Below are 21510 nucleotides of genomic sequence, written 5' to 3'. Positions count from 1 at the left end.
AGGCTCCATTGCAGTTGCAGTCTTGGGTACTTTCATGTATTTCTGCAGGTGCTGTATTTGTGTTAATGTCATGGTTAGTGATACAGCATATTATAATCCTTTTCAAATTGTTTTCTAGAAAAGAAAGTCTATTTAACACAGCATTAACTTCTGTCTAGTCTTTGTTAACAAAATACTGAAAACGTGAATTTAAATAGCAAAACGCATTTTCAAAAAGGTATCAGCTCCCCTAAGATTGATTTATTTGACCATTCTTATGCTGTTGCTGAGGGGAAAATCAAGCAGGCAAACCTGAGATTCCTAAAGGTGTGCAATTTTAGTGAAGAAGATGCTTTTGAATCAAGCCTTTCTACCTTGGTACATCAGGGCTCATGTTAACAAACAGCAGTTCAGCTGTGCCAGATTGTTTTTGTGCCTACCTGCCTGCTTTGTTCTTCTGTTGGCTTTGGGAGCTTACATAGCTGGAGCAGATAAAGACCCTTTACTGCAGTTGTGCATAGTAAGCTGCAATCAGCAAAGAGCTGTAACAGTATAAATTACTGTGGCTGAATCTGCAGAACTTGAGTTTGAGCTTTTTGTGATGTAATCTTTCTAGGAAGAATGTCTGAAGTGATGGCTGGGATCTGATGCTTCTCTTTTATAATTAGCCATTAAGCACTTGGTTTTCAGCATTAATCTTGCTAAACCATTCTCCGTATATTTTACTAATGTTGTATTAGTAAGAGTCTATTGAAGTATTGTGCTCTCTTGTTTCAGATTCCTATTAGCTTGTCAACTGTGGGCTTTGTTCCTCTTTATGGTGGAGAGCAGACACACAAAGTTCTTGCTTTGTTTGCACCAGAGGACTCTCTCACAGGTTTCATTTTAAGATTCTAATCCGTGTTGTTTCTTTTTCTGTGATGAATACATGTAACCAGCCCCTTGCTTATTCCACACTAGCATAGCTTATAACTTTGCGACTTCTGTATTAGTTGTTTACTGCCTACTTGTTCCTATACTATTCTTGTTGTTGTGAATTCATGTACACAAGTGATTGAACTTTGCCTGCTAATTAGAGTAAGGCTGGACTTGTTGAATACACAGTATGTGTAGCATAATAACACAATACTCATCTGAATCAAAGTACAATATGTGTCTCTTGATTAGTTGGATTTACACATCACCTCTCCAAATAATTTGTTGAGTATTCATAAATCCATTAATTTGCTGATGAACTTAGAATCTTTTGATTAGAAGTGATTAATCAGTACCATTTGTGAATTTGTTTTTACCTTTAGTTCCTGACGTAGTTTGGCTAAGATGGCATCTCACTGATATATAAATATATGTATTTTTTTTTCCTCACTTTTCCTTGTGTTTTTTTTTCCCTTTTCTCCCTTACAGTCCTCCATATAATACTAGGTATATGATATCCAAGTGTGCCATAAATGCTAGTAGAGCAAACTCTTCCTAAACACTAATCATTTGGCCTTCTTACATTCATGTGACTCTCTAGAACAGTATCTATCCATTCAGTATCTATATCCATTCAGTATCTATATCCATTCACAACCCAGAAATAAAGTATGGGCACACACTATACTCCTTGGCAGGCCAAGATTGTGATGAAAAGAGGTAATAGAGTACAGTGGTGAAGGACAGCATTTATGTCTGAAAAGCAGTTTCTGTATGTTACAGTGTACAAAATTTGCATCTAATTTTACTGCTTTTGTTTTTAAAGCAAGATTTTAATGGGACAGTTGCGTAAGGGATAGGGACGAGGGGGATGTGTCACACCAGGAATGTTGTGCTAAAGTAGTGAAAGTTGCATTTAATCTAGTGCCAAGTAGTAGATGTTTACTTTGATTACTATAGTGGTATTCCTGATTGTTTGACAGCTATAATGAATATCTTCTTTTGGAATGATAAGAATCACTAACATTTTTTTCCCTGTTGACTCTCTCAAGCTGTAGCCCTGTTTCTTGCTTACCAGTGGTGGTCGATTGATGACATTTTGAGAACATCTGTTTCTTCTAGAGAGGGGCTTCAGCAGGTAAAGTTCTATGGTGTTTACCTAGCACTTGTTTCTATCCTTCAACATAATGTAATGTGATGGCAACTGACTACTGTCTGAGATAATACACTCTTTTACTCTATTCAGAAATGAGTTAGCTATCTTACGTAAGAAAACAAGGGAGAAAGAAGTAGGCACTAGTGGGAAGAGAATTTTCTAGTGAAAGTGCTTACAGAGCACTTCAGTGCATTAAGTACGTATGCAGGGTATTTCCATGATAGTGGTGCTAGGACATCATTAAGTGGAATGCGTTATAAAGAGTGTGGCCAGTAGGCTGAGGGAGGTGAACTTCCTTTCTCTACTCTGTGCTATCAAGACAGCATCTGGAGTACTATATCCAGTTCTGGGCTCTCCAGTTTAAAAAAAAGAAAAATTACATAGAAAGAGTCCAATGGAGCACTACAAAGATGATTAGGAGCCTGAAGGATCTCCCATATGAGGATAGGCTGAGAGACCTGGATGCATTCAGCCTGGAGAAGACTGAGAGGTGACTTTAAATACTTTTAAAAATATCTGAAGTACTGGACCCAAATGAATGGTATCAGATTCTTGTCCTGTTGCTGCAGAGCACTGAAAAGAGGCAATGGGCAAAATAAATTCTTCACTTTGAGGGTGATAGAGCACTGGAACAGGCTGCCCATGGAGTTTGTGAAATCGCTTTCTCTGCAGATATTCAGTACCCACCTGGATGCTTTCCTGTGTTGGATTAGATAGTCTCCAGAGATCCCTTCCAACACCTATGATTCTATGAAATGTTTTTTCCTTACTCTTCAGAATGCAGTGTATTTGGTTATACTGGAACATCTTACTGTGGTGCACTGTGTTATAGGAATACATATCAGTCTTACTGGGAAACTGGTAAAGTAAAATATTGAAAGGAACCTGTTTGATAGAGAAGCATTGGAGCTAGTGTTTTGCAGTAGGCAACACATGGGGTTTGGGAACACAAGTTGTTTGGTATCTGCTTTTTTTGTTCATTGAACTTTGTCAAGACTACTGACTTGTGTATCATAGTTATACAGATTTTTTTTTTCCTGAAACTGGAAACCTCTGTCTTTCCAGGAACTTCATTTTTACCTGCAGGTGGAATTTGGGCAGTTTTTGGATCTTGTATTAGATTTACTCTAGAAAAATTTGGTATGTTGCACTGTTTTCTGTGTTCTCCATAAGTGTAGGATGGTGTGCAACAAGAAAAGCTGAATCTCTAGAGGTGGGATAGCTGAAGCTTTAGGCACTGGGAAGGGAACACAGTTCGTTCTTCCTTTACAGTGGTTAGGATAATAGTAAATTTAAATCACTTTTGTGAGAGAAACCCTGTGGGATGAGAAAAGGGAATCGAATTTCTTGTTTTGTCCCACAGAAAATGCTGCAACTGGTTTTTCCACTGCATTGCACCCGGTTGCCTACCACTTGTGTCAGCAGTGATTGAGTGTGCTAAATCCTGCTACCCAGCATGTTTTGTCATGCCACCTCAGGATTTCAGTTACCTGCTAGCCTGGGAAATCTGAGCCTGCCATAATGCTATTGTGGCGACAACAGTTTTCAGTTAAAATGTTCCCCATCTCACACACACCCTGGTATTTCTCTCAGCTTTTATCCACTGGATTGGGATTGACACTGACATTGACAATGGATTGGGATTGACTTGTTGTGCAAGATACTCGGTCTGTGGTAGTGCTTTATACTTAACTTGCTATGGCATGGAAGTACATCCAAGCTCTCAAACCTAGGAGCTCTTACTGCTTGTCTTCACTCCATTTACAGATTTGTTAGCTGGCAAGTTTGAAGAATAAAAAATCTGCTGTGTATCACCTGAATTGATCACTCTTCTGAAATGTTATTCTGTATTTCTTTAGGTGAATTCTGTGGGGGAGAGGGTAGTTCTGTATGTTCTGAATCGAATTATCTATCGCAAAAATGAAATGGAGAGAAACGAGACCCCATTCCTTTGTCACAGCAGTGATGACTATGCTAAGATCATGTGGAGAAAAGGAGAGGCTGTTGGGTTCTATTCTGTTAAACCTGCAGGTAAAACACTTATGAACTGTGGGATCTAGGGGAAAATGGGGAATGGAGATAAGGAGGTTATTTGGAAAAATAGCCTTAGGAGCCTTGCAGGTCTAGTGAGTTGGTGTTCTCCTGAAGTCAAGAAAAGCCAGATTGCAGTTAAAATTTCTTGCTAGTCGCTCTTAGTTAATTTTTAATTTTTTTTTTCGTGTTCTACAAAATACATTGAAAGCCATAGAATATTTGTGTATTTGAGAGGTATATTTGAGAGATTTATGTTCTTTGTAGAGTACTTACTTTTGGACTATACATCTAGGATTGTTTGAAATGTGATACTGGGTTAAGAAAAAAGAAACCTGAAAATTCATTTATCTGAAAGTGGCTTCCTATTCTACAATCACTTAAATGTTTTATAGCATTGCAGCATAAAAGCTTTGCTCACAGACATGAGATTCAGCTATGCTTGATGGTAAGAAAGGTATTTTCTTCTTTCTACATGTGTATTGCTTCAGAGTCTACAGTTCAGCTACAGGTTTATGTCATTTATATTATGGATTTCCATGTAGTTTTTCCTGTTTTTCTAAAAATTAGAATTTATTTCTAGTTGATTTAGACTTCACTATGTTTTTGAATTTTTCGGAAATAACATTTGGTGATTAAATAGATTAATTCCTCCATCTGACATTCATACTGTATTTCTAGCAGTTTGCAAATACTGTATTAAACTGTCTGAGTTGACATATTGACATTTCTGGTACAGCATGAAACACAGGAAAACAACCAGCTAATTTATTTTGACTGTCTGTTACCTTTCTCTGATATATTTTTTTTGTTTGTCTTAAAGAAATGAAGCATTGTGTAATTGGTGTACGTCTTGGGATCTTCTTAATGTCAAAATTGCTGTTGTGTGATGGTCACAAAATGATATTTGCATTGCTGTGCTTTTTATTTTCACCTTATCAAGGTGAAAGTTAAAATAGTACTTTGAGGCTAGAAAGGGAATAGTTGTACATGTGGTATTGTTTTACTATACTTATGATTCTCTGCCACTTAGTTTGAGCCAAGTCAGCAAAGAAAGCTAATTTTTCTAGGTGTTACCAGTATTTTACCTACATTTGATTCTATGTTGTACTTTCCAAGTGAGGAGCCCATGTGGAGATCTTTAGATACAGGTGGTTAGGAAAGAGTATTGGAGCTTGACAAGTTTGCCAGAGGGCATCTGACTGATAGAACTATCTGTCCTCATTTTTAAAATGAAGCACGTTTGTTAGTCTCAAGTATATCTTATAGGCAACTATATGCTTCTCTGGTTCTCTCTCTTTCCTTATTAGAAGAAAGGGTTGTGGTTTTTCATTTTTGTTTTCTGCTTGTTTGTTTTTTTTCTTGCTTTTGATGTGGTTCACAGTGACTGGCAAAATGAGGTCTTTAAGTCCTTATCTAGATACTCTAAAAATACTCTAAAAATCTACTGAAATAATTACGGATATTTTTTGTTTCTATTAATTCAGGAGCTGCTTTAAGCCCATACCATACTCACTGTTACCAGCTACCAGTGCTGGACACAATGTTTGTAAGAAAGAAGTGTCGTGGGAAAGACCTGGGGCTCATGATGTTAGAAGACTTTGTGGAATCTTTTACTGAGGCCACTCTTGGTCTACGGTATCCACTGTCATCTTTCATGTACAAAGGCAAGTCCTTTGATTTATTATTCTGATCTTCTTTGTGCTTTCTTCACATCACATGATTGCATTCAAGCTGTGTATTTATGGCCACATGCTCAGTTTGTGTGGAATGTTCTGCTCTTCATTGAAGGCTGAAAATCCTGATTTGTAAAATATTGCAGAGTATTTTCTGATTAGAGTTTAATCCTCTGTGTGAGGTTAAATTACTGGATTTCTGTTGACTTTATGCCGCAGCTATGCAGATTACAGCTGTATTCCTTCCACAGTGGGCTAAGTTGTTCTGGGTATGATCTCCCTATATGTATCTTCTTTGTACCATCTTTTTTGTACTTGCTTGAAAGTTTCACAAGGTCATTTAATTCATTCTTTCTCAGGTTGTCCTGTCAGATGAGCATACTAGGCTGTTTAACTTAAATGCGCAAAGAAAAAAAAATGTGCAAGGAAACCACTTCTGGCTTTTTCATTGATGTCCCTAAGAAACACATTCAGGAAACAGTGTTGCTTGGGACTATTCAGGGAAGTTTTTCCTTTGTCCATTTTCTCAGGGCTTGTCTTATTTTCTGTATATCTGCCAGGCTTATTTTGCTTATTTCTGTTAACATTTTCATCTAGCCTTCCTACTTAGCCTCTGGAAACTTTCTGCTTCTCTAACTACTGCTTTTTGCTGTTGGATCTGGCTGGAGAATTTTTTTTTCTCCTGCTAGGTTTGGCCAACAAATTTTACTGAATATAATTTAACGGCTAATCCGTTTCCCTGTCGGAGCAGTCATGGAGTGATTGTGTTGGTGGGTAAGAGAAGAACAGCTGATACCACTTTTCTTAACTTTTGTAAAGGCATTTCACATGGTCCCCTGCAAGGTCCTTGTCTCTAAATTGGAGAGAGAGATTTGGTTGGATTATTCATTGGTTAAGGAGTTGGATTTATGGCTGTATTCAAGTAATTGCATTCCACAACTCAGTTTCCATGTGGAGACCAAGATGCCTCTCTGGGGTTAGTGCTGGGACCAGTACTGTTTAATATCCATAATGACATAAACAGTGGGATTGAGTGCACCCTCTGCAAGATTTTGGATGATGCCAAGCTGAGTGGTGCAGTTGATAGGCTAGAGGAAATAGATGCTGTCCAGAGGGACTTGACACTCCTGAGATGGTACGTGTACGGCTTCATGAAGTTCAGCATGGCTCCATCTGTGTCTGGACAATCCCAAAGATGAAAAAAGGGTAGGTGGTGAATGGATTGAGAGTAGTTCTGTGAAGAAGGATTTGAGAGTGCTGGTGAATGTGTAGTAGCACAACACATGAGCTTGGTGGGTACACTTGTAGTTCAGGAAGCCAACAGGAGGCAGAGATGTGCATTAAAAGAGGCATGCCTAGCATCAGAAGAACATTACACTTGTTACAATGGATTCAGATAAGGGCCTGCAAAAAAAGGCTGAGGGAGGCTTGTTCAGCCTGGAGAAGGGGAAGGCACAGAGGAGACCTAATTGCAGCCTTTCAAAACTTAAGAGGGGCTTATGAAACAGATGGATAGAGACTTTTTACAAGGACCTGTACAGGCACGGTAGTGTTTACTTTCTACTGAAAGGGAATAGACACAAGTTAGATGTAAGGAAGAAATTTTTTACTCAGAGGGTGGTGAGGCACTGGAACAAGCTGCCCAGAGAAACTTGTCATTAGCAGGGACAGTGAGAAAATAAATTATAAAACTCAGAAGAGGGTGCTTTGAGAAGAAGGGGGGAAAAAGCCCTTCAAATTTTATTTTCAGCTGATGATAGTAACAGAAAGCAAGGAAATTATGTTTGTTTAGACTATGCTGTTTTGTCAAGCAGTTCTTTCTGTGATGATTTGTGTCTGATGGAAGACTGCAAATTAACTTACTTCACATAAACCTCAAAACTGGAGGTAAGAATGAGTATATACTGTTTCTAATAGTGTTTTGTTTGGTTTTTTTTCTCTTCTCAGCTTGTAAGCACTATTTTGAGAAGTACCCTGGGGATAATGACCTTTTGTGCGAAGTGGAAGGAGCTGGATTTTGGTTCCAGAGAAAATCCATTGCCACTGTATTGCAAAGGGAAGAACTCACAAGTATGGATGATTTTTTTGTTGTTGTTGTTCCCCTACGGTTTATGGAAGTTGTATTGGCTTGACAGTGACTTCTGTGAAAGTTGCCTATGGAGACTAGTAGAAAGACTTCTTTGCTGTTCTGATATCATATTAGAAGTGGTTAATTGATATATGAAGATACTATAACTGTCCTTTTTTCCCCATTGTCACTAAATGTTTTTATTAACAGAGGGCTCTCAGAAAGCAAGTGTGAGTTTCCAGTCAGTGGATCATTTTTGGCAATCTGCAGCGAATGAACTGAAGACTGAGCCAGAAACGCAGCTAAGTGTAGGTACACATACAGTTTCCTCTTTACTAATAAAGCTTGAATTGTAAGAGACTTCCATAATCATATCATATACTAACTCTAATTACCAGTTCTTCATGGTCAGAAAATGTTTTTAACCTCTACAAAAGAACAAATTTCTGAACTTAATGAAGGATTTTAGCAGATTAATGCATGTAATCCAACTGAATGCTATGCATGTTTGATATTTGTTTCAAGTTCTTGAAGAGCAGTCTTTGGTTTTGCAGGCAACCTAACCTTTCCATACCTGTGTTCCAGCCCTCTGTTCTTCTTGGCTCTCTGGACCCACTCCAACAGCTCCGTGCTGTTGTCTATTTCAGAATTTAATTGGCTCTCATCTCCATTATAAAAGACAAGTGCTTTAGTTACTTTTTGCATGAAAGTTGTCTTCCACTAATGTGACAAACTGACTTGGGATGAAAAATGCCCCCTTGGTTGTAGGGAGAAGGAGGTCCTCACTTTTTTCTGCTAATGAGTGTAGGGAGGTCTTTGTTACAACTATTTGCATAATAGTTGGGGTTGTCACTTCCTAGTGGTATAGAAGAGGAGAGTGTTTCAGTTGACTCTGAAGATTAAACTGTCTAGAAAGACTGTTGAACAAAGGAATCACAACAGGAGTGGAGAGAATGAGGAAAATTGTTTATAAAGTTCACTTTCACATCACAGTTCAATACAGTTGACAGTGTTCATTTGCAATTCTGAGCTGCAAATTATCTGTATAGGAGGACTGCGACTTCCTGCAAAGTAGTGAAATTCTTAATCTGTGTATGGTCAGAAGCAATAACTCATACTTGTCTTTGATATGTATGCTGGTTTTCAGGCTGTAACACTCTTGAGCATCATCACTGATGATCACTAATGATTATTTCACCAAAAAGATCCAAAACCTTATATTTTGGTTGTGTATCTATATGGATATCCTTGGAGGGAACAGCAAAGGGATATTAGTAGTTCTTAAGACATTCATGGCTCTTTTTGAAGAACACTAAAGTAACAGATTCCAAAGTGCTCCCAACTCCTCTCAGCTTGATAGAGTTACTGGCACCCCTCTGACTGGCACTTCTCAGCTGTACTGTGTACAAAGGGACTGTTCTTCAAAAACTGGAAACAAAGCTCTGCAATGCTTTGAAAGCTGTCGGATCACTAAACAAAAAAGCAGAAAAACTCACCTTTCCTTAAACCTGAAGAAAAACATTATTCTGCAAAGTTATGTTTTTGCATTGTTTCATAGTGTTTCTTATGTTTTAATGCTAGAATGATGTATCGTTAGTCTATAAGTTCTTAGGTATTTAAAGCTTGCTTGAAACTGTTTCAAACTGTGGAATCTGCATGGGGCTACTTGTTGCTGGTTGTTGCTGGTTGTTAGTTTTTTTTTTGTTTTTTTTTTGAGTTGTCCTGAAAATTAGGTTAAAAAGGAAGCAGGAAACTGGATACAGGTTATTGCCAATGCTGTGTTACCTACTATTTTTTATAAAAAAAAAAAAAAAAAAAAAAAAAAAAAAAAAAAAAAAAAAAAAAACTACTACCTGCTAAGAGCAATTCTTACTTTGATATTTGTAATTTGGGCGCACCTCAGATTGTCATGTGCTCAGACACAAAATCCTCTTCTAACTTGCAGAAAAGAAATTGAGATATTGGGGTGGTATGGATGAGTGAAGGAAAAGAACACAAAGAGAGGGGGGTTTAATATAAACAGCGTGTGCTGACTGTGCTTACAACCTGTGTTACTGCTGTATCAGTAGGCTCTTTTTTTTTTTTTTTTTTTTTTTTTTATTTTTTTTTTCCGGGTCTGATCTCTTAAAGGTAAACACACATATATGGGATACTGTCTTTTGTTGTCTACCATTATTACCATGGTTAAAATAAGACTACGAAATAGAACTCAAGTATAATAAGTGTCCTGTTAAATTTTGTCAGCTATTCTAGTATGGACCCTTCTCTTTATACAGTGAAGAAAGACTCATAGCATTCCATAGATTCCTGTTGTAAACTGAATAACAAAGAAAAAATTTGTTATTTATATCAGGTCTTTCAGGTCTTGTGTTGGGGCCAGAATAAAAATGCAGAAAAAGTATTCATGCTTTTAGTAGAGATGATTTTAGAAAAAATCAGCTAGAAAATAAGAAATATCCATTGCTGCTTTGGAAGAAACAATTTAACTTCATCCCAGTGAGACCATCACAGTTCTTGTCTAGTCACTTTGGAAACAATTTTCCATTCTTAATTGAAATCACTGGTAGTGGACACCATGCTACATTTGGATGGCTTTCTGGTGGGGCCATCTGGGATACTTGACCCTTCCTCTATCAAAGTGTGCACTTAAGGATGTTATTTCAGTAGTGAAGTACTTTTATTTACTTTCTCCATGAGAGATGACCTGCCTTTGCTCAGTAGCTGTGCCAGTTCTCTCTCTCTTCCAGTTAATATCCTTGGACTTTGCAAGGCCCACTCCATACTCACTGCTGGTCTCACCCACACACTTGCTTCCACTGTCTTCCAGCTGCACTGGGGCCTTCCTAGATGGGGCTTTACAAGACTTCAGTCTTCAGAGCTGGCTCTGCATGAGACTCTTGTTTTCTCAGCTTTTTCCTAACCTGCTCTATCTGTTCTAGGCCAGACATACACAAACACCTGTTATTTCCTTTGCCATATAACAGAAACAGGGGAATTACACTTGAAACACTTAAGAATGGACAAATAACAAGCCAGTAATGGAAGACGTCAGTTTCATTATCTGATCATTTCTGCCATTTTTTCTTTAAGCAAATAATATATCGAATTTCTTCTTAACCAAGATCAGTTAGTTAGTAGAGGAATTGAATGTATTTGCAAAGTCTCTTTAGGGCAGTATTTGCAGCTGGAAATATTTTGCCAGCTGTCTCATGTCTTTTTGCCAGACTCTCTCAGACCTAGATTAATGTTGACTTAAAAATAAAAGAAACTTTCACTATTGAATTAAAATTATTAGGACCTTCAAGAAGTAATACAATCCTTTTAACCACTACATCTTGTTTACTTAAATTACTATTTTTGTACAGACTTGTTTCTAAAACAGATTCAGAGTAGAAAAGAATTGCCTTCAATTCAGACTATGCTTTAATGAGAAGAGCTCTTACAGTTTACTATGGAAAGAAAATGAATATTCATGTACAAAAATTCTTGTCAGCTGCAATCCACTTTCCTATTAGTCAAAATAGACTTGCTATAACAATGCAAATTTCTTAAAAATTTTGTCTTCAATCTACTTCAAAGCACTTTTTTTTGCTTTCAAGTGTTAGAGTACTCGAGAGCAAAAGCTTTTAGTGCTGTGTGTATGTAGGTATATAATACATACTAAATTAGGAACGGGTATAGTCACTCTTCCCCACTATCACTTCTGTAAAATTATTTACGAAGATGCAACCATATGTAGGGAATTGAAGGTATTTCAGAGAGTTCTGAATTTCTGTGTGACATTGGGTTTGCTTTTTTGTCAGACTGACTCTCAAAAAGACCAAGAATCACTGGATGACCATGAAAGCATATCTGAAGGTAAGAATAATGTTGATTATCAGTACTGTAATTACAATGGATTAGTAGGTCAGCAAGCTCTTTTACTGCGTCCTAGCTTAGTGTGTTCATCTGAGAAGCATGTAGAAACATGCCTTCTTCTATGGTGCTGTGGCCCAACTCAAGCACATTTGGAGGTCTTTGGATAAAATTATTTGTTATTGGTCTTACTAAAAAGCTATGCATGTATATTCAGAAAATAAGTACCACAGTGAAATGCTGTTTTACTTGCACTCAGCAGCTTTAATGAATTATCAAGGTACATAACTTAATCTGCACTTGTTCACCTGCGCTTGTTTATTTGTCTGAAGACCCAAGCGTAGCACATGTTTCCATTCGGACACGAAGCAGTCATTTAAAACGTCCCAAGACAGGAAAAAATAGCCACGAATCTGGACCTGAAATATCCCAAGGAGATGAGGAAAATGTTCCTCACGCATCAGCAGGCAGGTAAAGGAGATGGTTTTTTATTACTTTTTATTCTTTTGCTTGGGCAGTCATCAAGTAAGTAGTTTCTCCCATTGTGGTAACTAGAATTTCTTCTGCTTTATTTCTACTTTGCTTGCTTGGTTTTAAAATTAATGCAAATAAAGCCTGTTGTGAGGAAAAAAATTGAAACGTGAAGAATAATAGCACCAAAACATCCATTTCTGATACTGGAAATAACAGTAATAAAATAGTGAGGCATTAAGTTGTATTTACAAGTGGACTTTATTCTATCATAGATTGGTCATCATTAGAGTAAAAATATCTGTACTCATACAGCACGGATTATTGCTGTAATATAACTGGATGTGTATCTGCAATGCTGTGCAGTCTGGGAGACATCTCCATCTCTGACCTCTTGTTGTGCTGGCATATTACTGCAAAATAAAACCTGACTGGGGCGTATATATAAATGTCTGCTACAGGCCAGAACTTCCCACTCACACATCTAAATGCTTTGAAGTTATTGAGGAAGAACCTGAGGTTGATGTTGAAAGTGGTGAGGAAATGATTACTTCTGAAGAGGACCAGAGTGTATTAGAAACTGAGCTACATACATCACCATCTGAGAAGCTGAGCGAGAAGGAGGTAAGATAGTTTCTAATAATCATGGTAGATGACTGTGTTCAGAACATGGCTACAGTTTCCATTAAATATGTCCCTTGCTGCCTTGATCTATGGGATTGTTCAGTTTTTGCACTGATGCTTTGTTGAGTAGCATATCTGAGAAGCTAAAGCTTGTACAGAATTACTGACAGTGGAAAATTCTTTTAAACTTATATGCATCAGGCATGGCATCACTAGCTGTTTGAGGGAAAAGGTTGTCTCTTATTCTGCGCTGATGTGGCCTCACCTCAAGCACAGTGTGCAGTTTTGGGCAGAACATAAAAAAATGTAAAACTATTAGAGGGCATCTAAGTCAGAGCTGTGAAAACAGTGAAAGGTTGAGAGGACAGGATGTATGAGGAGCAGCTGATATCCCTTGGTTTGTTCAGCCCAGAGAAGAGCAGTCTGAGTGGAGGCCTCATGGCAGCTTCAGCCCCTCATGAAGGGAGCTGAAGGGCAGCGCTGAGTTCTGCTCTCTGGTGACAGTGGCAGGGCCCAAGGGAATTGATGGAGATGCCTCATGGGAGGGTCAGGTTGGGGATTAGGAAAAAGTTCTTCACCAGAGTGTGGCTGAGTACTGGAACAGGCTCCCTGGGACAGTGGTCATAACATCAAACCTGTTGGAATTCAGGAGATGTTTGATCTCGAAGGTAAGATTTGGCTTTTGGATGTGGAGCCAGGTGCTGGAGTTGATGATCGTTATGGGTCCCTTCCGAATCACTGCATTTCGTGACTTTTTTGAAGTAGAGTTCATAGGCAAAATAAATTTTTAGCTTTTTTATTGACATAGCGTTCTTGGTTGATTTGAGCTTCTTAAATATTGCAGAGAACTGGAGTAAGGTTGAGGTCTGATCCAGTACCTCTGAAAAAAGGGAAAAAGTTTAACAGAAGAAATCAATAGGTGGTGTGCTTCACTGACAACTGTTGCCTCTTTCTTCTCACTGTAAAGCGTTTGGCTTTATAGGTAGAAGTTGGATTTAAACACAGTATTATTTCTGTATACAAGTTTAAATTTAGATCTTGGAGTATCCTTAGTGCCTGATGATACCTCCAGGATTTTATATTCTTACTGATTTGTGAGAAAGTGAAAAATAAACTGTGCTGGGTTCATCATCTGACATTTCAAGGAATGATTGTAGCATGCATGCTACTTGGTTTGGCTGTTAATCACATAAGCCGTAGTCAGAAACCTAGGACAGTTAACAACACCAAGCTAATACGCTGGATTAGTAATTGCATAGCTGGTATGTGCTGGACTTGCTATATATTTCAAGCTTAACTGAAGATAGCTGCTTTTCTTATCAAAAAAACAAATTTAGAACACATACACTGCTAGTGTCAGGGATAAAGCTTGGCATAATCTTGACTTAAAAATGTAATTTTTAGGGAACTCCATCTGAATCTCTTAATGGGGAGGTAGCAGAAGAAACCACTAAGACCTTAGTTACGGCTGAAGAGGAAACTGCAAATGAAGTCCTAGGTGTTGAATCAAAGTTGCAGACTGAGAGTCAAGAAGAACCGTTAACATTGCTTGTTCCATTAATCCTTGAGTCTCCAGCAAAAGAGGCTGTGTCAGAGAAGGTGAGAGAATTGAAACAAAATGTTGTTTTTCCTTTGGAATATACATACCTTGCTGTTTCCTCTTTTTGTTATGTAACAATGAGGAGGAGGCCCCCACCGCTGTGTGAAATTCTTGGGAGATGCAGTTATTAGGCCAGATGATGCAAATCCATTGACAAAATATAGTACCATTTCTGCTCTGATATGCAGAAGTGGGGCATATATTTGCAATAACAGAAAGATAAAAGAAAGCAAAAAAAGGTAATTTTCTCCAATGTCCCTTGGCAGTACTGAAACAGCTGTTTCTGTCTGAATTGTTTGTTGGATATGTCTGAAAGCAACATCTGTATTTTATCTAGTACATCTTCACTGATGGAGTGTACAAGCAATTAATTACTGGTAAAATGCTCTTCAATAACGCAGATTTTACCATTGGTGGTTTTGAAACACTGGTATCTTTCCCTGGATATAATTTCAGAATATGTCTACTCTTTTTTTTTTTTTTTAATACTTTGAATATGAAAACATAGTGGGGAACACTGAATATCAAATTCAATTCACAAAATAGTTTTGTGCAATGAGGAGGAGAGGGTTGGTTAGTTGACTGTATATGCATTAATGGGATCTCTTGAATGCCAAAATATCCTCTGTAGTTGCTAACTAAGGTTAAAAGTTGTTCATCCTCTTCTATCTTCAATTAATAATCCCTTTGTTTTGGCACACACTCAGGTTATAAATGCAAATGATTCAGAAGGACTGACTGAAGAAAGTGCATTGGTGGAGAAGAAGGGTATGGAAGAAGACAAGCAAGAATCTGAAGAAAAAAAATCATCCACTGAAAACGTAGTTGCTTTAACACCAAAGGAAGAAATCTCAAACAACGGGCTACCAAACTCTGTCAAAAGTGAAGCAGTTGAAGAGGCTGTTTCTGAAAATGTGTCACGCAAGCCAGCTTCCTCAGGGGAAGATCAAAATGAGGAAGCAGAGCAGAACTCACAGGAGGCTTCTGTTGCTTTGGGTCAGAGCTCTTTGATAGTGGTTGAACTGGAGGGTGTTTCTTTTCAGCAGCCTTCTGGACAGGAAGGACAGAAGAACCAGACAGAAGAGCACTTGGAGGAGTCTGCTGAGCAGACAGAGCAGTACACGCAGACGGAGCAGTACACGCAGACGGCAGAGCGGGCAGCTGACAGCAGCTCTGAGGAGGCAGAAATCGAGGTGCCCATTGTGGATCGGAGAAATTTGCGAAGGAAGGCCAAAGGTTACAAAGGTCCACCCAAGAAAAAAGGAAAGCCGGCTTAAAATAAATTGTTAATTCATCTGTTTGAACGAAAAAAAACTTGTTATTTTGTGTAAAACGCTATGGTGTAACGAAAACGTATAGGACACAGACATTCACAATAAATACTGGGTTGGACTTCCTTTTGAGATTCATCACCTTTGCTCAAGGTTTCTTAAATTTTTAACCAGTAGACATTGATCTTCTTCCGAGAATGAAATAAACAGCCAGTCTTCTTCTTTTATAAACCATACACGCTGAATAAAGTTGTGCTGGCGAAGGAACAGTTTGCATATTTCAGGTGTCAGTCTGGGAAGGAAAAATGAAGTATGAAATTCTGGCTTTATTAAAGTTACTAAAATTTTCATAGAATTTCATGAGGCCATTCATCACAAATTATTTTAAAAGAATTTAAAATATTTGAGTGTTCTGCATCTCTCCACAGTAGAGAACAAGAAACATCCCTCCTCTCTTCTTGTTAACTCCTCACAGGCTTTTTCGGATGAGATTAAAAGAATGTCAGATTGTAATTCTAGGTCTCGAAATATACAAGAAGTTGTAACTGTATATCAAAACAATATAACATAGCATCTATCTTTTATTAGAGTGAAACTGGAGAGAATGGCTCTGCTTTTGACTCCCAAACTGGCAAATTTGATTTGCTAATCACTTGAAACAGCTGAGTTACCAGTAACAAAATCAGCACAGCATCTACAATAGCGCACACCTAAAATGAAGTTCAGAGTTGCATACACAGTAAACTATATCTGTGGCTTCCAAAGTGGATGTCTTGTTAAGCGTGAGTTTCTCCAGAATACTGGAGTCCTCACTCCAGTATGCTTACAGAGTTGTTTGAACAGCCTTTCTAACTACTTGCATGTGCTGAATGGATACTTGCTTACTTGTTATGTTATGGGACAAGACAATTTTTGATCTAGTATTGGTCTGATTGGAAGTGGTGCTTTGTTTTCCAGATAACTAGCTGATGCTGTTAAAACGTTGTAACTGCGCCTTTAGGTGTTATCAGGCGATTATTGCAAATATTTGTGATTCCCACTTCCTTTTTGTAAATTGAGTGTAATTTCTGTACTGATTCCCAGTTCATAGATCTTACTAAAAACAAGAACTAAACCTTGCTATATACAAGCAGAAATACAAACAGGCTATTACGCATATTTACTTTCAGAAATTCTCTTAGCGAAGTATATATTTAATACAGTTTGTCAGGTTTACATTGAGTTACTCCTTGATTGGCAATATGTTTATTTCAGTAAGTGAAGTTCCTCTTGTAAAGAGCTGAAAAGTCAGGAATAAGAAAGAGCAGCCTTGCTAGTTAATCTTAGATTAATAAACTAATCTCCTACTGTGTCTTGGAAGTGCTGGGCTTCTGAAGATTGCTGTTAGGGTTCACTTGAATAGTTGCAATGCTGTCTTAATTTTTATCCCTCCATGAAGCTAAAGTAAGACTATGCCTATAGTTTAAGCGTATTTATAAAGCATTTTAGCTAAGATGTATTCTTACTATTTATTTCACCTGTTGAAATACAATCCTACTTTTAATTTGTTAAAAAAAAAAAAAAGCTTATGTAGGAGGTGTTGCTTTTGTTTTTATTAGATGCATGTATTACATAAATTTTTGATTCAAACTTTAGACTTCAGAGTGGATAACTGAGTTGGGATGTTGAGCATAGTTGTAATTCCCTGTCAGTGTGCATTTACTACTTATGAACCTTGCAACTGGCAAACGTTCAAGATCTTTTATGGTTGTTTGTAAACACATTCAAGTGAACCTTAAGAATTCCTAAAACTAATAAAACATTTTCTACAATGCACATGGAACAAAACTTGTTACCAATAGTATGATTTGTCTTACAATGCTAAGTTACTGTAAAAAAAAAAAAAGAAAAAAAAGAAAACCACACACACACAAAGCACACATCTGTTACATTGCTAAGGATGGAACCTGATAGTTTAAAAAATGCTGACTGTATGCAGTTTTTAGTCATTCATTTTGTGTTTGTTAGAGCGAACTGTACTACATACTAATCTGTTAAATACTTCAATTGGTACAAATATGTTCACATTCAAGAATTCTGTTGTTCACAAACAGGTGAGAGCCACTTATTTCCTCTAGATGGATTTTTTTTTTATGCATACGTTTGTCACTTGGTTTTTCCTGTGAGGTTGGAAAACCCTTTGTGGGAAGGTTATTTGACTTCTGATATTTCTTTCCGTGGCTAAGTTGGAACTAGTTTCAATTAGTATCTTATTCTTAGGACATTTATGTATTGAATGCAGGAAAAACTACAACGGAATTATTAAATGAGGTCAGTCTTGGTTTCTGCTGAAAAGAGTCAGGTATCTGATCAAACTCCAGAAAGTTTTGAAATACTGAGCTAAAATTCACATCTTTAGGTATACTCTTGAGTAGCTAGCTCTGTTTGTTTGGGGTACCTGAGATAGTAGCCAATGGCCAGATTGTTATCTACCTATTGTGGGCAGTGGTGGTGCAATTAGCAGTTCTAATAAGCAGTATGGTCTTGAAACCTAGAAATAGTTCTTAACTGTGATCACAGCAGTACATCGAGCTGGAATGGAGTTTGTTTCTCTAATAATTTCTTGGGCATCAGTCGTCTTGCAATAAATATTGAGTAGCCAAATCAAACTACTGATTTAAATAATAGTTTGTATTGTTGTGATGGTTGTCCAGTTGGAACAGTAGTTTAATAATCTATACCTTCCATTGCACTGAAGCAGGGAAACTTGTCTGACAACTGTATCGACTGAAATGTTTTATCTTGGGAAAAACTGTTTTATGCCTGGACAGTTTTTCTTTGGTCGGTTTATTGTCTGGCTTAGACCATTGAATTGCTAAAGAATTTAACATCTTACCACACCAGCAACCAATGATTAAAGTTCATCAAGTTCATCTGTTTGTACCAGATACTGTTATGGTATGTTGTAAAACTATGTGTGTATGGTCAAAGCGAGCAGTATTATGTTTGAGCTTTATTTAGCCTGGGAATGGAGTTTAAAGAATCTTTATTTGTGATTTCAACCTTGCACTTAAATAGTCAATGGTTTTGTGTTTGAATGCATTGCTTGTTAAAATGTTTCCCTTGTACTGCTGCTTAATTTTCAATAGAACTTGCTTTGTTTCTCACAGTTTCTTTCGGCTTCTTCATTTCATGCAGAATTCTTGTTTGCTGTTCTCATGTTCCATAGCCCTTTACATAAAGATATGTATTTATTCCAATTTGGTTTTAATTTAGTAACTCATACTTTCTTTGTTGGTGTACTTCTTTTCCATTTCACTTGTGGGTGTCAGTAATCAAATCGATCATTTAACCAACACTACTAGGATGAAAAGAGCAATAAATAGGCCTAAGTTTCATCCTTTCCTCGACCATTAAAAGATATTACCAAGGGGATATACTTCTATATTTATTTTCATGAATGTGGTGTTAGATGTTTTTTAAACTAGTGTTTATAAATCCTATGGAAGATGTGATGCTGTTCTAGAGTACTGTACTTAGAGCTAGTTAGTGTGTTCTGAATTTTCCTTTCTTTGTATTGTCTTGACTTTTCCTTTCTTTGTATTGTGTTGACTGCTTTTGAAATGTTTTGAAAAGGTAATTAAACTTATTTTGTGACTTATTTTTAAGTATTTGATTCCTTTCTGCTATGCAGGAGGCATCTTTTAAAGTGGTTTAATTCACTAGAACAAAACAGTGTAGTTACATTTGGTGTTATTTTGCAGTCTATTATCTTGCAATCTGTCTGCTACCGAAGAGCTTTAAATGCTGTAAGTATATTCATTGAAAAAGAATTCCTGTACTTAAAAAAAAAAAGCTGTATTTACTTAACTTACGCATCTTATGAAGCAGCCTATTCTACAGCTTTTTAAGAAGTATGTTTACTGTATGCTATATGCATACGTATGTATGTTCCCATCATGCGTTGCTATGAACTTATCAACTCTGTATAGTGTTTAAAATGTAATTTTATTTGCAATAATTGTATCACTCAGCCAATAAGTCATGTATTTACAACGCAGTGTAGTAGTGCTCTTGAGGCAGCTGAGTTTATTTATGTTATTAAAATGCATTAAAAGGTAATGTAACATTTTGACAAAATGCCCTCTCCCCAAGCAAATTGCTTACTAGCTTGTGACCTGATTTTAATCAGGTTTTGAATCAGTTTTGAATCATTTACCATTGCAGAAATAAACAAGAACCATAGTCAGTTACAGTGCAGAGTCCACTCTAGGGCAAACTGATAAACTAACAAAGTAGTCTGAAAGGGGGGGAAACAGTTAAAGTACTGCTTCTGTCAGGTGGTGTAAGAGAAATCACAGAACGCGCAGAAGCAGGATGCTCCTGGCTAGAGTTCCTGATCTGGAAATGCTGTTATGGTCATGAAGATGACTGGAGCATCATTTGCACATAAGGCTGAGAGTGCTAGAATTTAGTTAAAAGGTTTGAGGCTGGGGGAGCAGACTTCTTTCCCTTCTGTACAAATACCTGCTCTGAGGGTACAGAGATGGAGCCAGATTCTTAGTGGAGCTCAGTAACAGAATCACAGAATGAGAAGCAGTGGCTACAAACTGGAGTGAAGAAAATTCCATTAAGCTTCCTAACTTATACTCAGGGTGGTCAAACACTGGATCACGTTGCCCATCGTAAGTCACCATCCCTAGACATCGTTAAAACCTGTCTGAACATGGTCCTTAGACCACTATAGTTGACTCTGCTTTAAGTAGGGGCTTAGACAGTTTCAGCAGGTCCTTTCAAATTTTATTTGCTATCATCTGATACTCAGACTGCCTATTCCTGTAGCTTATTGCAGGCATGACAGGTGCAGGTAGCTGCCTCTTTTGTGTTTAAAAACAACCCCCCAGACTACTTACAATTTGGCTTGTGAAGAACCCTGAGCTTTGTTTGAAGGTTCCCTCTTACAATGTTGGGGGAATCAGAGGGTTCTCATAAACTGGAAAAAGTTGAAGATTTTACTTCAAGTTTGTGCTTAAAAGCTCCTCTGCTTGAACTGAAGTACTATGTAAAAATAGGAATAAATGGTGTGTATATCAGTGTGTGTTTGTAGCGATAGATGGTGCCTAGTTTATTTACCACAAAATTCTTGACTGGAAGAAGTCAGTGTAAAAGCAGCTTTTGTTTTCCTGTATTTTGAATACCTGTATTTTGAACGCTACCAGCTGATGCTTGTGACTTCAGTTTCACTTTAATGTTTCTTAAAAGCACCCAAGATTGCTATGGTGAATTGTAACGTCAGTACTGTTATGCCATTCTCACATTACTGCCTTCTGATATTGAAAGGAATATTACAAACAGGAGGGAAATCAACTTTCTACACAGGCTGATAGGACAAGGGGGAATGGCTTGAAACTAAAAGAGGGAAGATTTAGATTAGATGTCAGGGAGAAGTCCTTCACTGAGCAGGTGGTGAGGCAGCGGTACAGGCTGCCCCGAGAAGCTGTGGATGCCCCATCCCTGGAGGTTTTCCAAGATCGGGCTGCATGGGGTGTTGGGCAACCTAACCTAGCACCTGATCTAGTGGCTGGCAGCCTTGCCTGGGACAGGGGGATTGCAACCCAATAATCCTTGAGGTCCCAAGCCATTCCATGATTCTAACATGCTTCCCTTCCTGCGCACTCACAATAGCACCTGTGATCCAAACCCATCCTTCTCCATGGCAAATACCAAACTGGGAGTTAAATTTCTAATGTCAGTCTGCAGCAAGACTGCATTCTTCCAGCTCTACTGTATGCAGCGGGATGCAAGTTCTTATCTCTGTAACTTCAGCTTTACAGTAAACCATCACAGCAGATAATGGCTGCCACTAGGGATGTGAGCTAAATATT

The 21510-nt window shown here is 37.7% G+C and overlaps 1 protein-coding gene across 3 annotated transcripts in view; it reads left to right on the top strand.

The window, feature by feature from the left end:
* Positions 1–19286, top strand: part of FAM169A (family with sequence similarity 169 member A) — a 36174-nt gene extending 16888 nt beyond the window's left edge. For all 3 annotated transcript variants that reach the window (XM_042825920.1, XM_042825922.1, XM_042825921.1), the window contains 11 exons: positions 757–856; positions 1947–2032; positions 3910–4081; positions 5569–5748; positions 7705–7827; positions 8036–8133; positions 11629–11683; positions 12013–12151; positions 12613–12775; positions 14180–14374; positions 15083–19286. In XM_042825920.1, coding sequence (XP_042681854.1) covers positions 757–856; positions 1947–2032; positions 3910–4081; positions 5569–5748; positions 7705–7827; positions 8036–8133; positions 11629–11683; positions 12013–12151; positions 12613–12775; positions 14180–14374; positions 15083–15652 — 1881 coding nt within the window. In that variant the 3' untranslated portion in view covers positions 15653–19286. The remainder of the gene's footprint in view (positions 1–756; positions 857–1946; positions 2033–3909; positions 4082–5568; positions 5749–7704; positions 7828–8035; positions 8134–11628; positions 11684–12012; positions 12152–12612; positions 12776–14179; positions 14375–15082) is intronic.
* The last annotated feature ends 2224 nt before the right edge of the window (positions 19287–21510 follow it).

Source organism: Centrocercus urophasianus, unplaced genomic scaffold (genome assembly GCF_019232065.1).
Source record: "Centrocercus urophasianus isolate 14NV4802_14NV808 unplaced genomic scaffold, USGS_Curo_1.0 seq_25, whole genome shotgun sequence".
Taxonomy (NCBI): Eukaryota; Metazoa; Chordata; class Aves; order Galliformes; family Phasianidae; genus Centrocercus; species Centrocercus urophasianus.
This window is presented reverse-complemented; position numbering and strand designations above follow the sequence as displayed.